We start from the raw sequence: 15,227 nt of genomic DNA, 5'->3' as shown, positions 1-15,227 counted from the left end.
AATGGTGTAATTTTGTCCACAATGAGCTTGTTCCGTGGTCTGGTGTTGGTCTGAGAATAACAGGGTTTGTTTTTATCCCTTGTCATACCTGGATACTACATGTTTATCATTCTTAACTTTAAATTCCAGGAGAAACCAGAGTATTTTCAGAATTTCTATTGTGAACAAGTAAATTAAATGTACATGATTTGCTGTCCTGCTGCAGTAACTCCTGTCAGGTTAGTCAAAAGCCAGTTACAGTTAAGTAGAGAATAAATAGTTTTGAATAAGAAACCTTAATATTTTTTTTTCTCCAATTAATCCCGGGACTCCCAGTGGCTGAAGGGGTTTTAGCTTTGTTGTTGCACAGTTTTCATTTGGGATAAGGTATTTTCATTACTTGTTCTGTGACGGAAATTCCTTTAGAGTCATTCAGGAAGGCCTGCTTGCCTTGAATGACAGCAGTTTAAAAAAAAATAAAATAAAATTAAAGGAATATGTGAAAGATCAACAGTTAAAAAATCATCTCAAATCCCAGGCTGACAAAGACTGGACCATTTGAAGTGTCCTGGCTCCAGATTTCGTTTGCTAACTTTGCTTTGGTGATTTAGCAGATCTCCTTTCTCCTTGAAGGGCCTCTTCTAGACCAGCAGTTTTGGTCTCCTTAAATCAAAGGCCTCCCCGAAAGTTCTTTGCAATGATTTTTCAATCCATTTATTTTAGAGGAGTACCTTGCATCTGCCCAGTGCGTGGGAGAGGGTTTTCACAGGACTCCTCTGACAGTCACTTGTTTGATTTCTATACTCGCAGCGCAGTGCTGATCCAGAGCAGAGTGATGCTGCTGTGGGTGGGAAGCCTCTCCAGTGAGGTGCAGCCCCGAGGCACCGCTGTGACTGCAAGCAGGAGGCACTAGAGGTGGCAGGGATGGGACTGAGCAGTCGGGAACAGAAGCGTAATGTTGAGGTGCTGCCTCTGAACCGCCTGGGTGGCAGTGAAATGCTGGTGTTGGTGTTCACAACAACCACGGCCACAGAGATGGCCACGTGGGTCCATGTGCATCAGTTCTTGTCGTGCCCTTTTTGTTAGTTTGCCCTGAAGAGCAGAACATACATTGATGCTTTACTGAAATACTGATATTGTTACCTGTCAGAAGTGAGCTGGCACTGGTCACACACCGAGTCCAAGCTGTCTGCAGCCTGAGGTAGCTGTCACTATCTGTGGAGCAGGAGCTGACCTGTGCTGAGACATCTTTAACCACAGGAGATGGTTATTCCAGCCTTAACCCAGCAGTGTTATTGTATTGTTAAACCTGACACTATCTAATCTGTATCACATTTTTACTTTTCCAGAATTGGTTACAAAAGAAATTGATGATGATGATGGTGATGATGATGAAGATGACGAAGATGATGACGATGATGATGATTCTGAGGTCAAAGAGGAAAATGGCGTATTAGTCTTGAATGATGCAAACTTTGACACCTTTACTGCAGACAAGGACACTGTGCTGCTGGAGTTCTATGCACCATGGTGGGTTCACAGCCTGAGGTGCAGGATGGGGTGGCTGTTGGGGACTTCTGTGGCAGGGCACCCTCCTAAGAAGTGAGCTGTAAAGGTGACATAGGAGGAGCACTGGACTCTGCTGTAGTCCAGGTAGGAGATAGTCCTGACGGTGTGGAGGTACCTTTTCCCTTCCCTGTACCATGTGACAGACAACAGCCTCCTCTTCCCCACAGACATGGGTGGTGCTGAGGGATCCCACGCCAAGGGAAGCACAGCCCTGGTGCCATCCCTGCCCTGTGCCTGTCAGGGGACAGACCCTGTCCCAGTGAGCCCCAGACAAGTCAGGCAGCGTGGTCTCACAGCCTGCTGTTGTGCCTTTGTGCTGGCCTGCCAAGAACTTGTGCACGTGCTCATCTAGATGGAGAAACAGGGGAGACTTTCCTAGCAGGGGAATTGCTAGAAGGTTTTCCTTCTCAGGTTCAAATCTCCGTCCTTGCCGGAAGGGTGTGGTGTGATCAAGGCCATAGCTCGTTGGTATTGTCAATTTAGTGCCTCATACATCTGCCTAATTATGATAATTCTGCTGGCATATCAGGGTACACAGAGTAGCACCAGTGCACTCAGGGGAGCTGCAATGGGTGTACCTGTGTACAACTGAGACAAAGAATTTAGGGCAGAACATGTCTTCTCTTGCATTCTTATGGACAAAAACAGTAGGGATGGTGAGTGGGGAAAACAAGAGTGGAATATATTTGCAGTGAAGATGCTGAGTGAGTGTTGCAGCCAGAACCTCTCTTCCTTTGTGGCTTTGTGATATAAAGACGACTTGTTTGTCCTTTTCTAGTCTTTGAATAGAAGGGAGAACATGATCTTGCTTGAGGTGGAGTTGCATTTGAACTAAAGCTGCTCTCCTTACAGAGACTCCCCTCCCTGCTTGGCTGTAGGTACTATTTCTGCAGCTGTAGTTTGCCTGCATGAAAACTGAACATGAAGCTTCATTTATCCAAGCAGAAAGGTGTGTGTTCATCACAGCCTGCCCTTTTTTCTACTCCCCCTCTTGCCACTTGAGAGGCTAAGGGGTACAGGCTGTCTGCTACACATGACTTTCCCCTTTTTTTCTTAATTTTCCTGGTTTTGTCTTCAGCTAGTCAAGCCATATTCAGCTTTTCTTATGCTGGTATCCTCTGTTGTGGCAGCTTCTGCAGCAGGAACCTCAGTTCTTCCCAAAGAGTTCTGGGGTAGCCAGAGAGCGAGCAGGTGCTGCAGTACTGTGGTGGGTGTGAGATTTCATTAGACCAACTTAACTACTGGTTCATTTTTCCCTTTAGTTCAAGTTAGGGTGCTGGGTGGAGAGGATGAACCTGGATTAGGGAGAAGCTGAAATCTGGATGGGAGACCAGGGAGGAAGGAGAAACATGGTACAAGGTTTGCAGTTTTGTTTTAAAAGGAATTGTTACTTTTTTTTTTTACAGTGGCTTTATAAAACATTTATGGAAACATGTTGCCTTTTGAATGAGGGGGAAAAAAAAGTTGGTATTTGAACAAAAAGCACAGTAGCTACAGTTACTCTGCCTCTCCATGGTCTGAAAAGGTTCTTATGTCGATGTGAACATCTGTCAGAAGGCATCCTGGAAATGCAGAATGGCCAAATACCCCATGGGTCTGTCCTACATTTATCTATCTACTTGTGTGTTCCTCTGACAGGTGTGGGCATTGCAAGCAGTTTGCTCCTGAATATGAAAAGATAGCCAAAACTCTGAAGGAAAATGACCCTCCAATCCCAGTTGCCAAAGTAGATGCTACTGCAGCCACTTCACTAGCAAGTCGCTTTGATGTCAGCGGCTACCCAACCATCAAAATCCTGAAGAAGGGCCAGCCCGTTGACTACGACGGCTCTCGGACAGAAGATGGTAAGCACCAGTCCTTTGCAGGTCTCTGTAAGAAAGCAAAGTACGTGGTCTTGTTTCTTAAGGTGGCTGTTTTGAAGGACTTTGATCTCAAGTTACTTTATCTTAAGCAGAATAATAGCCTGAAGGCTGAAATGTTGCCTGTGTTCTCAACTGGCTGCGTGCTTGAGGACAGATTTACAGGTGGTGGGTAGTACTGTGACTGATGGACAGTTTCTAGGGATACGCCTTGACCAGAAGAGGAGGGAGTCTCATGCTTACTGAAAGATCACCTAATAAGAAACATCTGGTCTGGATACTGACTGTATATAAAACCACTTGTTTCTTAATGAATGTGTCCAGCTTCAGTCAGAAGGGAAAAAACTACCTTTTCTGTCTGTTTTGAGATGGAATTCATGTGCTACAGTGCTGCAGAGTGTAGATCTGTGCTCTGCGTAAGTAAGATGCTGTATGAGGTAAAGAGAAGACCTCCTTGGCAATACCAAGGATAAAGTAAAGCATAAAGGATCTTGATTAAGGAAGTGTTCTTGTGTAAGCTTGACATGCAGGCTTTGGTCCAAGGCCATGCTTGCCACTCTGATTTCCAGTTCCTGACACCAAGTCTTGGGTTTGGTACGATAATGCCAACTTGCTAATTGGGCTGTTGAACTGTATTTCAGCAATTGTGGCCAAAGTCAAGGAGGTTTCTGACCCCAACTGGACCCCTCCACCAGAAGCCACCATGGTGTTGACCCAGGATAATTTTGACGATGTCGTGAATGCTGCTGACATAATCCTGGTGGAGTTCTATGCTCCATGGTAAGCAAGAAGGCAGTCACCTCTACTTTCCTAGCACAGGAACATGCTTGGTGAACCTATTTTCTGTTGTTATTCTAATCTGGACCTAGGATTGCATTGCAGATCACTTGAAGACTAGACCTGATCTGTGTCTCAGCAAGGGGTGGTCTCTGAAGCTTCACTGAAGATTCTCTGTATTTACTATTTTGGGGACATGTTGAGAGCTACTGAAAACCAAAGGGAGTTGGTCCTTAGTTTAAAAATGGCCTCTATAAATGAAATTACTTATAGTAACGTGAGGCCAGACTTAAAGGCTAGCTTCTGGTTGGGGAGACAAGTCTTCCTAGACTGGAGTGCTCTCTGTAGGTTGAATAACCCCATTTCTGCTCTCTCCATTCTGGAAGATTTAACTCTTCCACTTCAGAGGCAGAAGGTACCTAGCAGGACTCCTGGCTTGTAAAAACTGCTCTTCCCTCTCCTTCCCTAGGTGTGGACACTGCAAAAGGCTTGCTCCAGAGTACGAGAAGGCTGCCCAGGAGCTCAGCAAGCGCACGCCTCCTATTCCCCTGGCTAAAGTCGATGCCACCGCTGAAACTGAGCTTGCAAAGAAGTTTGATGTTACTGGCTACCCAACGCTGAAAATCTTCCGCAAGGGCAAACCTTATGACTACAGTGGTCCACGGGAGAAATACGGTACTGCAGCTTCTGCTGTTTCTTGTTTTCTGAGGGCTTGACTGCTAATGTTTTGATGGATCTACAGGACCTGCAGACTCGTTAATGTCATAGCAATGGTAGTGGGGAGAACCTGGAAAAAATGGGCTCTTGTACCTGCATAGGCCTGCAGGATAAATTTGTCTCTAATCTTTGTAACATCTATGGTATGATAAGCTCCTTTTAATATAAAGTTAAATACACACGGTGAAGCAGTGGCAGTGTAAGTACATGGGCAGCCTTAAATTGCACTGGAATGTGCCATAAGGGCTGGCAAGGTGCTCGGTATTAGGTTTTAATAAGAGGGAAGACATAAGACTATCCAAGTAGAACTTTGGCTCAGAGCAGGTTCAGGAGACAATGAAGGGTCTGGAATTTAAGAAAGGAGGGTTACTTGAAAGATCAGCTTGTATCCATGGAACTTGTGCTTGGTCACCTCTCCTGAAACCAACCTGAGAGAGAATATCCAGAGCTGCAGCTTCCAAACCAACCTGAGAGAGAATATCCAGAGCTGCAGCTTCCAAACCAACCTGAGAGAGAATATCCAGAGCTGCAGCTTCCAAACCAACCTGAGAGAGAATATCCAGAGCTGCAGCTTCCAAACCAACCTGAGAGAGAATATCCAGAGCTGCAGCTTCCAAACCAACCTGAGAGAGAATATCCAGAGCTGCAGCTTCCAAACCAACCTGAGAGAGAATATCCAGAGCTGCAGCTTTAAAAACTTGCACTGGGGTTTTAGGGATTTGGTCTTTCAGTTATTATGGAAGGGCTGCACAGAAAGAAAGGTGTTTATGGGAAATGCCTGAACCTCTCAGTTCACTAAACGTTCTAAGCAACTTTCTGGGGACGGGTTTTCTCACAGGTATTGTCGACTACATGATTGAACAGGCTGGTCCTCCGTCCAAACAGATTCAGGCTACCAAGCAGGTACAGGAATTTCTGAGGGATGGGGATGATGTCATCATCATTGGTGTCTTTAGTGGAGAGAATGACAAAGCCTATCAGCTCTATCAGGAAGCAGGTAAAGAATGTTTTAAAATATTGATGTATGTTTTGAGATTCTGTCCAGGACTTCAGACATGAAGAGATCCTTTGTTTCTGCTCTTAGTTTGGTGGGGGAGGCTGGAGAGGGAAAAAAGGAAGATGAGTGAATATTAGGAAAAATCTCTTCACTGAAAGGGCTGTCAAACATTGGAACAGGCAGCTCAAGCGATGCTCTGCCCACAAGTGGTGGAGTCACCATCCCTGAAGGTGTGTAGGAGTGGTACTTAAGGACATGGTTTAGTGGTGGACTTGACAGTGTTGGGTTTTCAGTCGGACTCGATCTTAAAGGTCTTTTCCAACCAAAATGATTCTGTAATTCTAAGATTGAAGGGTGATCTTCCAGTTATACGCAAGAAAAAAGCTCACACTAGATTTTGAGGCTATAACTAAAGGAACAGCCAGTCACAGGAAATACCCCCTCTTAGTACTCTGTCCCTAAAAACTAGAGAGGAGAACTTCCTAAATGAGGAACAAATTGCAACTTCTTGGCTTAAAGCCTTGCTAGCATTGCCAGCTGCTATTGCTTGTTTCATATCTGACAGTACCAGAGGCTGAGCTCTGCCAAACTTGTGTGGGATGTGGGACCTAGAGAAGGAATCATCATCCACCTCTGGATCAGTTCAGCTAGACCATTCCTGGCCATGTTTATTCTTAAAACATGCCCCTTTGACGTGGCACGCTGACAGTCCTGTTAACAGTATTTGCTAGCACCCAGAAAACGCTGAGCCCTTGGAGTGCTCACTGCTCTTAGTCAGTCCCTGTGTCTTCCCTGATCACACTACTCACAGCAACTCTGGGTTCCTGCCAGAGCCTTGAGAGCAGTGTGGGCAGTTCTCCTCCCCCTGGCTCTGCCTGCTTCTGGGACATTTATAGTTGGATTAGGAGCTGATTTGGCTGCTTCAGCATGGCAAGATACAGAGCTGTCTCCCAGGTTGCCCCAAAGCGAATAGACTGACTAGGTGACCTTGTGAGTTCCTTTCCAGCTCTACTTTGTTACTTGAGGGGAGGCCAGGAGTTAGGAGACTGATAAATACCTGTTTCACTGCACATGTTTTGGAAGCTGCTCAGCTCACCAAATAGATGGGTTGTTGAACAGCATTCAAACAGTGCTGTATTTTTCACACGCTTCTCACCCCTGGGTGAAAGCTGTTTTCCAAGCCTCTGGGTTGTTCTGTGTCCCACTGAGAATGGGAAGAGTGTTTCCTTGCAGTGCAGTCTCAAGATTTTGGTTGGAGGCTGTCAGTTCACTTCCTGATGACTTTTCCTTCTCCCTAACCTTAATTTTTCAGCTAATGCTCTAAGAGAAGATTACAAGTTCCACCACACCTTCAGCAATGAGATTGCAAAACTACTGAAAGCATCTCCGGGAAAAGTGGTTGTCATGCAGCCAGAAAAATTTCAGTCAAAGCATGAGCCCAAGATGCATGTTTTGGATCTTAAAGTGAGTAGCTGGTCCAAAGCTAGAAAGTTTGTGTGTGGATTGAAGGTTCTCTTTCTTTGTATATATGAGCAGTTGGCGTTTTCCTGTTGGAAGTACTCCACTGGATATTTGAAGCAACCTTTTTGTCCCCTGAAATTGTATTGCTTTGTTCAAGAAACTTTTATAAAATAAACCTAGAGGTTACACATTCAAATAATAATTTACCAGTGCAATATTCAGTTTAAGGGTAGAATACTAAATTATCCTTTGGGCTGAAGGATTTGAAGAATATGCTGACAGCATTGTTTCTAACATGCTCCTCTTTCTCATTCGTGCATGCCTCAGTATTAGTTTTCAGTCGTATGTAACAGAAATGCCACTGAAATCCATTTGCCTGAACTTTTCCCCCCTGTGTTTTTAAGCAGGACTCTGCAGATGGATCAGAGATGAAGGAGCACGTGCGAAAACATGCTTTGCCTCTAGTTGGTCATCGCAAGCCTTCCAACGATGCTAAGAGATACGCTAAGCGTCCTCTAGTGGTTGTCTATTATTCTGTAGACTTTAGTTTCGACTATCGTGTAGGTAAGTTAGCAAAGATTACCCGTCCTCCACTTGGGAGGAAGCAAGCAGTAAGTAACTAGAAATTACTAATCCAGTCGTGTTCTGGTTTTTCAGCTACCCAGTACTGGAGAGGCAAAGTCCTGGAAGTGGCCAAAGATTTCCCTGAATATGTGTTTGCTGTTTCTGATGAGGAAGATTATTCTTCTGAAATAAAAGATTTGGGCCTGCTTGAGAGTGGAGAGGATGTCAACGTTGCCATTCTGGATGAGAGCGGCAAGAAATACGCCATGGAGCCGGAAGAGTTTGACTCTGATGTGCTCAGGCAATTTGTGCTGGCATTCAAAAAAGGTGCAGTTTCTGAAGGAGGGTTCTCTAAGCCAGTGGCTTTGTTTTCTCTTCCAGAAGATTTTTCTGAGGCAATCGCTATGATAAAGTCATACGTGCAACCTTACAGTGCTCCATGGTTTAAAGCTTTGGGATGTTTCTCGCTTTTTTTTTAATCTCAGTTCCTTAATTTTGCTTGCACTGTGCTGTGGCACCTAGCTGTGTTCTAACACTGAGCATGTCAAGCCTAAAATGTTCTTGCAGCTCTGAAGTGTGAGCTTATAATTCATATTTGGGAATAGTCTAATAAATCACTGTCAGATACATTGTTGATGGACATAAAAAGTGGGAGAGAGGTTCTAGGGAAGCGTGAGAGGTTTTAGGGAAGCGTGAAACAAATTGTTGCCCCTATTTCATGAGTTACTGTGCTGAAATGTGACCAGCAAGCTAGCCTATGTTTGCAGAGGTGAGTTCATTTCCTGGCGCAGTGCTTTTCCCTGGCAGGAGGATGCACTTCTGCCCTTGCTCCTTCAGGAACATCCTAAGGATTGCTCTTGCTGGATTCTAACAATGCTGTATGTTTTGCTTCCTTCTAGGAAAACTGAAGCCCATTGTGAAGTCCCAGCCAGTGCCAAAAAATAACAAAGGGCCTGTGAAAGTGGTAGTGGGTAAAACTTTTGATACCATAGTAATGGATCCAAAGAATGATGTTCTCATAGAGTTCTATGCCCCGTGGTGTGGACACTGCAAGAAACTAGAACCGGTGTATACCGAGCTAGGCAAAAAATACAAGAATGAGAAAAATCTAGTCATAGCCAAGATGGACGCTACTGCCAACGACGTGACAAGTGACCACTACAAAGTGGAGGGGTTCCCCACTATCTACTTTGCTCCGAGGGACAAGAAGAATAACCCTATTAAATTTGAAGGCGGGGACAGAGATTTAGAGCATTTGAGCAAATTTATAGAGGAGCACGCGACAAAACTCTCCAGAACAAAAGAAGAGCTTTAGATAAGATGAGGGTGGTGAAGAAAAATTGTTTGTACATTGTAGTTAAAAGCAAGTTACTGACAAAACTTCCATGAGAGCAGAATTAAGCAGTTTGAGCAAGGAAATTCTTGAGCAGTAAAACAATTGCAGTATCTTTTTTTATATGGCAGGAAAGTTTTGGGTTTTTTTTCTGGACACTGAACTTCTCTGATATGAATATCTTATGTTAGTTATGGTTTTGATCTTTGGAGAAAAATACATCCTTTATTTTTTGTGACTATCCTGAGCTTGATTATTTGACTCCAATGCAACTGTTTTTTAAGTTAAAAGATATTACCAAAAAGAGAGAACCAGATCCCTCTGCCAAACAGATTTTTGTCTTACTTATTGGTGTGGTTACTGGGGGAGGAGCAGTGTTTTGAGTCAATCTCTCTTCTGTTATATTTCTGTATACCTGTTCATCTGACTGTATTACTGTATTCACTGCTGAGGGTAAGAATGGGAGTTTTCTAAAGTGTGGATGAATTATTCAGTCCTGTTGAGATAAGACACAAGTGACTTGCTAACTAAATGTCCTCTAGACTTGTCTGCTTTTGTTTTGCACCCCTCCTGTAGAGAGGGTGGTGCTAAAATAGCAGGTTTTTCTAATTTACCTCTCTACTAGTCCATATTGACCCATTTATGTCTTAGTCTTCCCAAGTATGTTTTGGAGTAATTGGAGTGTGGCAGAAAGAGCATCTAGTGGGTGGTAATACTTAGATTCTGGTATCAGATCTGTGTTACTGTTTCCTTTCCTTTTGCAGAGAGGAAAGAGTTTGGTAGTGATTCCTCTTTGGGAAAGCAGACCGAGACCTTCTGATGGATTTTATTCCTGTGGCAGTTACTGCAGGTACAAAGGATGATCACATCTACTCTGTGCTCTGCTTGGCAGTACGTGCGTTTAAAAGTGGATTTTGATCTCGAATATCCCAGTTTAGATCTGCCCATAAATTTATGGGCCATGTTGGGGTGGCAAGCTGCTATAAGCACTATCTGCCTCTTCTCAGAGCCGTGATGCTGCAGTATGTGCGACTTGAGCGTCACCGAGGCAGTTTTGATACATATTTCACTCTACAGGTAGTGCTTCTCTCCTAGCAGCACTGTTTTCTGACTTGCAAAAGACCAATATCATGTGTCTTCCTTCAGCATTTCCTTGTTGCATTAGTTTTCAGCTTTTTGGAGGATGTGCAAACCTAAAACCACCAGCCAATCTTTTTTTTTTTTTCTTTTCTCTGGGGAGATGTAGTCTTCTGTGCAGCAAGGGTAACCCCATGAGCAGGAGGTGGCTGTTAAGGTGTAGTTTAAGGACCCAAAAAGGCCTGCAAGGGGGTACATAATCCTTATCCTTCCCTGCTGCACTCTGCATCACTGCTAAAGGGCCATGTCTCCCTGCTGCCTCAGCAGAGGGCTGTTCCCCACTCGCTGTTCACAGCCTTCATAGCCCGTGTGGCTATGGAATCGTTCGTGCAGAGGTATAGGAGACTGCATGGAGGCTTTCTCCTAATTAACAGTTTATCTGAAGCTAGTGAACAAAGCTCAGTGGCAGATTATGAATCAAGGGGACAGTATAAAATCTTTGGGGTGTGCTTGAATGCTATTCAGCTCCTGTTTATCAACAAAAGCTGGGGAGAGCTAAGCAGCTACAAAGGATCAGATCTCGGTCGCTGCTTTGTAATCATTCACTTCAGGCCCTGGCATTGTCAGTCCTCCCTTCTCATGATAGAAGGTTTTTTTCTTTACTGTCCTTAAATGTATAGATATGTGTTAAGCTTGGGCAATATTTCACCTACAAGACACTTACCAAGTGCATTATCTTCCCATCACTTGCCATTTCTGTTTGCAGCTGTTCTGTAGAGCCATCGAATGCCATGAGCTGTGATAAATGTGCACAGGCAACAAGACCGAGATCAGACATCGCTGAGCACCAGCTTATGTTAGAAGTGACTTTTTTCAGCTTCAGAAAGTATACATAAACCAGGTAGCAAGTTCTGTCCTGTCTGCAAGTTGAGATTAACTCAGGTCTTCAAAGAAGTAGGTACAGACTTTGTAAATCACTTCTTAAATGTATTAGTTTAAGCATATAAACTGAACTACCTCGCTTAATACTGCAGGGAGCTAAATTGCTCCTGCTTATTAGTTGCAGGCTTATAGGGATTTATTCCACAGCAGATGTCATCTAACCAACAGGAACGACGTGGATAAATATGAAACATGTAGAAGGGAGGGTAAAAGTCCCTTATTGGTGGTGGGGACAACAGTCAGGGCTGAAGCTCCATTCTTCTCAGGACAATAAATGTCAAAGTTGAGCATAAGAGTTTCTCACAACTCTTCTTGCAGGTGCTTACTTACTATGTGTGTGGGACACTCAAGGTGACAGTGAATACTGGCCTGGGATCTTGTTATAGCATTAAGTGCTAGCTTTTCTGGTACTGGGGGAGATTGTTAATAGTAGAGGGACATGTCTCTGTGATCCAGGTTATTACTGGGTTTCTACTTTAAACCATTTTATACTTCAAAACTGTTAATGAAGTGATACCTGGGTATGGCCCAGGATTTGGCTTGTAGTGAGTAAGGCACTGCAGAGCTGGAGACTACTCCACAAAGTTAGTCTGTCCTCTTGTACATGAGGCTGTGTGTTGAAACGAGCTTCTGGAAGGTACAACATGAGTAAGAACAGATGATAGAGGTTCAAAGCTTTTCAGAAACAGTGTTAACTGTAGCAGTCAGACTTGTGTCCTGTCTTTTGTGGTAGGCAAGAGAAGCCACTGCAAGCTGTTCATGCTCCAGAAAGGGTTTTTGCTCACAGCCTGCGTTGGAAATGGACAAGGACCAGTGGGCTGAGTATCACAGTCTGTGTGCTCAGCCCTTGGTGTGGGGTAAGGAGTACATCAAGCCTCGTGCAAATGTGTGTAATACATTTAGTCAGACTGGTACAGAGCCTCAGGTTTGTTAAGCAATTTGGCTTTGATTTGCTCTGCTTAAGTTATAAAACTACTTTTTTTGGCCCAGAGCAGGGATCTGTGAGCACCCCTGGCCAGAGGCACTGACGTGCTGTGGCATCTCGCCTCAGTTGCCAGGTGTTTCTGGGACTAGTGCTGCGCAGCTTGAGGTGCGGGGTGCAGGAATCGGCACACATCACTGCAGGGCTCCCCTTTATCAACTAGGAGAGGTTCCTCTTTTCCTGCCTGGACCCATGGTTGGTTGCATGAAACCATGCAGCCATGGGCAGGAGAAATGTTTTCCTGGCATGCATGACCTGTTTCATTATCTGTGCCCAGAGCTCACAAGTCAGCTTGTTTTCTCCCAGCTTCTTTGGAGGTTGCTCTTGTGCTGAAGCAATTCCTTTAGACACAGAGGCCACAGACTGATGATGTGTTAATGGTGCTGGAGGTTCTGTGCCCTGGGCAGCTGGTCCTGTGTGAAGCCACAGTGGTGTTCTCTGACCCTTTGCTTTCTGTGACATTCCTGAATGTCTGGACAAGCTCTGTACATGTCATGAAATCTAAATTGTCATGTCTTTGCAGAGGCTTGGGCCTGGAAGGCCGGGGCCATTCTCCAGTTTCATTTCAGTGTATAGAGAGGAAGGGGTCTGTGAATTACCATGGATCCTTACATTAGAAAGTGGAAGTTTTCAGTTTCAGAAATGCTGTTTGTTCAAGTCCCAAGCTGTGTGTGACTTGATTAACAAAAAGGTAAAGGACATAAAGCTATATTTAATCCAGTCACACAATGAAAACCCTTATCACAATCAGTAACCCCATCCTCTGATGGATTTCCATGTGCTGGGGTTCTGAACAGCCAGTTGTTTCTTCATAGTGAACGCTGATGCTTGCCAGCCTACTTTTGATTAATGCTCTCCTGTTTGCGTTGAGCTACAGCAGCCTTCCCAAAATCCGGTATGTTTTGCCTTTACAATAGGGGAGAATTGCTCTGCAGTACAGCCTGGGAAATTGCTGCTCAGAATGGTAGAAGCAGAGGAAAAGAAAGTACAGCAGAATGTGTGCTCAGGAAAAAAAAAGCAAATAACTCAAATTTCCACAATGTCAGAGAAATCAAGGCTAACTGGAGCATTTGCTCACCTGTTCTGATTGCTTCATGGATCAGGCCACAGGATTTCAGCTGTTTCCTTTTGATATTCAGCCTGACAACTTGAATTTAACCTATGCATGTGTTCAAAAAAAACAAAAACAAAACCAAAACAAATAAACAAAAAAAAATAAACAAAAAAAATCAGAAGTATGGAACACACCCAAAGCCCCAGAGCTCTCCCGAGTGCTGATGTGACACTGATTCTGATTTCTGAACCACAGAATCAGTCAGGAAACTGAAGATGCCTCTTGAAGGTGGTACTGCTTTGAGTAAGGCAGGCAGTTTTGCATTCACCTGCCATCTGAAATATTTTATATGTTACTTTTGCTAATGCCTCTGAATGTGTATCAAAGCTTTGACCAACCTGGAAGTGTTCTCGGCCAGGCTGGATGAGGCTTTGAGCAACCTGGTCTAGTGGAAGGTGTCCCTGCTGATGGCAGGGGGATTGGGACTGAGTGACCTTTAAGGTCCCTTCCCACCCAAACCACTCTGGGATTCTGTGATTATACTGGAACAAGGCTGTCCAAGAGAGCAGGGACAGAGGCAGTGGCTTGGTTACTAGACCTGGTGCGTGGAGCTCCTGCTCCCAGCCCACCTGGCTGATAGTCCCTGTGGCTCGGGGAAAGCTGGAGGATGCATGTCCTTGGCATCCCGGCACGCACAGCCGGGCAGGGGGGAGAGGGGTGGTTTGAGAATTATCCCTCTATGCTGGTTGCTTTGGGGGAAAGACTTGGGGAGGTAAAGGGCTTTAAAGGAAAGTTGGGGATAGACAAGGAAGTATGGACCTGAGAGCAAGAAAAAGAAAAGAAAGGGAAGAATGGGTGAAAGAAAACAAAGCACCACTGAGAAGGGGAATGGAGGGAGGGATGAAGAAACCAAGAGGCAGGGAAAACAAAAGTTAGTGTTGTAATGCAATAATTAATCAGCTGTCACTTCTTACTTTAACTTTTAAAGAAAAGGCTTTTTTCCCCTTGGTAAACCTGTATTATCTCTTTCTCTGCATTAAAATGTAAGTTCATTCTTTATGAAGTAATTTTGAACCCTGTTGGCACATCTTTCTTTTCTCCTTACATGCTAAAATAATCAATACCTTTAATTTTGAGTCCCCCTCTTCCACTGATGATTTGAGATGCACCAACAGGGGAGAGAAGTGGGGGGCAAGGATAAGGAGACTTGTAGGGTGAGATAAGAACAATTTAATCATTGAAATAAAATAAAACGTAAAGTAATACTGATATTAAAATAGTAATTATAATAGTAATAAAATATGCAAAAGAGTGACATCCAGTGCAGTTGCTCAGCCCAGCCTGGCCCTTTCCCAGATCACGATCCCGCAGGAGTGACAATCCTGACCCGAAACCGCAATCCCGGGAGAGCCAGAGCCCGAGCCAAAGCCAGAGAGAGCAAGAGAGGAAGAGCCCCTCATGGATCTCCTGCCCATGGGGGACAGGAGATGGAACAGCCCCTTGGCAGAGCCCAATGCCAGTCTAGTTTATTAATTTCAGTATTTCCTTGCTGCCCTGAGACCTTGCACTTGCAGACCAGCAAAACACAGAGTCCTTTGACTTGTAGTGACAATGAAGACACGGGTGTGTGATCAGTGGTGTTCTAACCGATCCCAGCTGAACCCAAACCCCAGCACTGTTCTGGCTGCTGAAAATGAAGCAGCTCTGGCCCAGCTGCACCCCAGCCCGTACTGGTTTCCTGTGAATTTTCTGTGCTCCTTTCATATTTGTGTGGTGCGGGGCAGCAAAAGACCAGTCAAGTGCAGTAGTGGGAAGGGGGGAAAGAGAGAACGAGGAGATCAATCTGTAACTGACTGTGAACAATCGATTGAGATGCCCCACTACCTTCGGACCAGCCGAGGAAAGAGTCTTCCCCC

At 44.6% G+C, this 15,227-nt stretch overlaps 1 protein-coding gene across 1 annotated transcript; it reads left to right on the top strand.

Annotated features, from left to right (window-relative positions):
* Nucleotides 1-1,328: 1,328 nt before the first annotated feature.
* PDIA4 (protein disulfide isomerase family A member 4) lies at nt 1,329-9,580 on the top strand (the record flags this gene model as incomplete). Its single annotated transcript, XM_010171703.2, has 9 exons — nt 1,329-1,509; nt 3,187-3,392; nt 4,049-4,187; nt 4,654-4,859; nt 5,740-5,898; nt 7,211-7,362; nt 7,767-7,923; nt 8,017-8,250; nt 8,823-9,580. Coding segments are annotated over 9 exons (1,850 nt in total), but the record flags the coding sequence as incomplete, so codon positions are not given.
* Between the last annotated feature and the right edge of the window lie 5,647 nt (nt 9,581-15,227).

The sequence above is a fragment of the Antrostomus carolinensis genome, unplaced genomic scaffold (assembly GCF_000700745.2).
Source record: "Antrostomus carolinensis isolate BGI_N321 unplaced genomic scaffold, ASM70074v2 scaffold16117, whole genome shotgun sequence".
Lineage (NCBI taxonomy): Eukaryota > Metazoa > Chordata > Aves > Caprimulgiformes > Caprimulgidae > Antrostomus > Antrostomus carolinensis.
The sequence above is the reverse complement of the archived record's forward strand: the minus strand, read 5'-3'. Positions and strand labels throughout refer to the sequence as shown.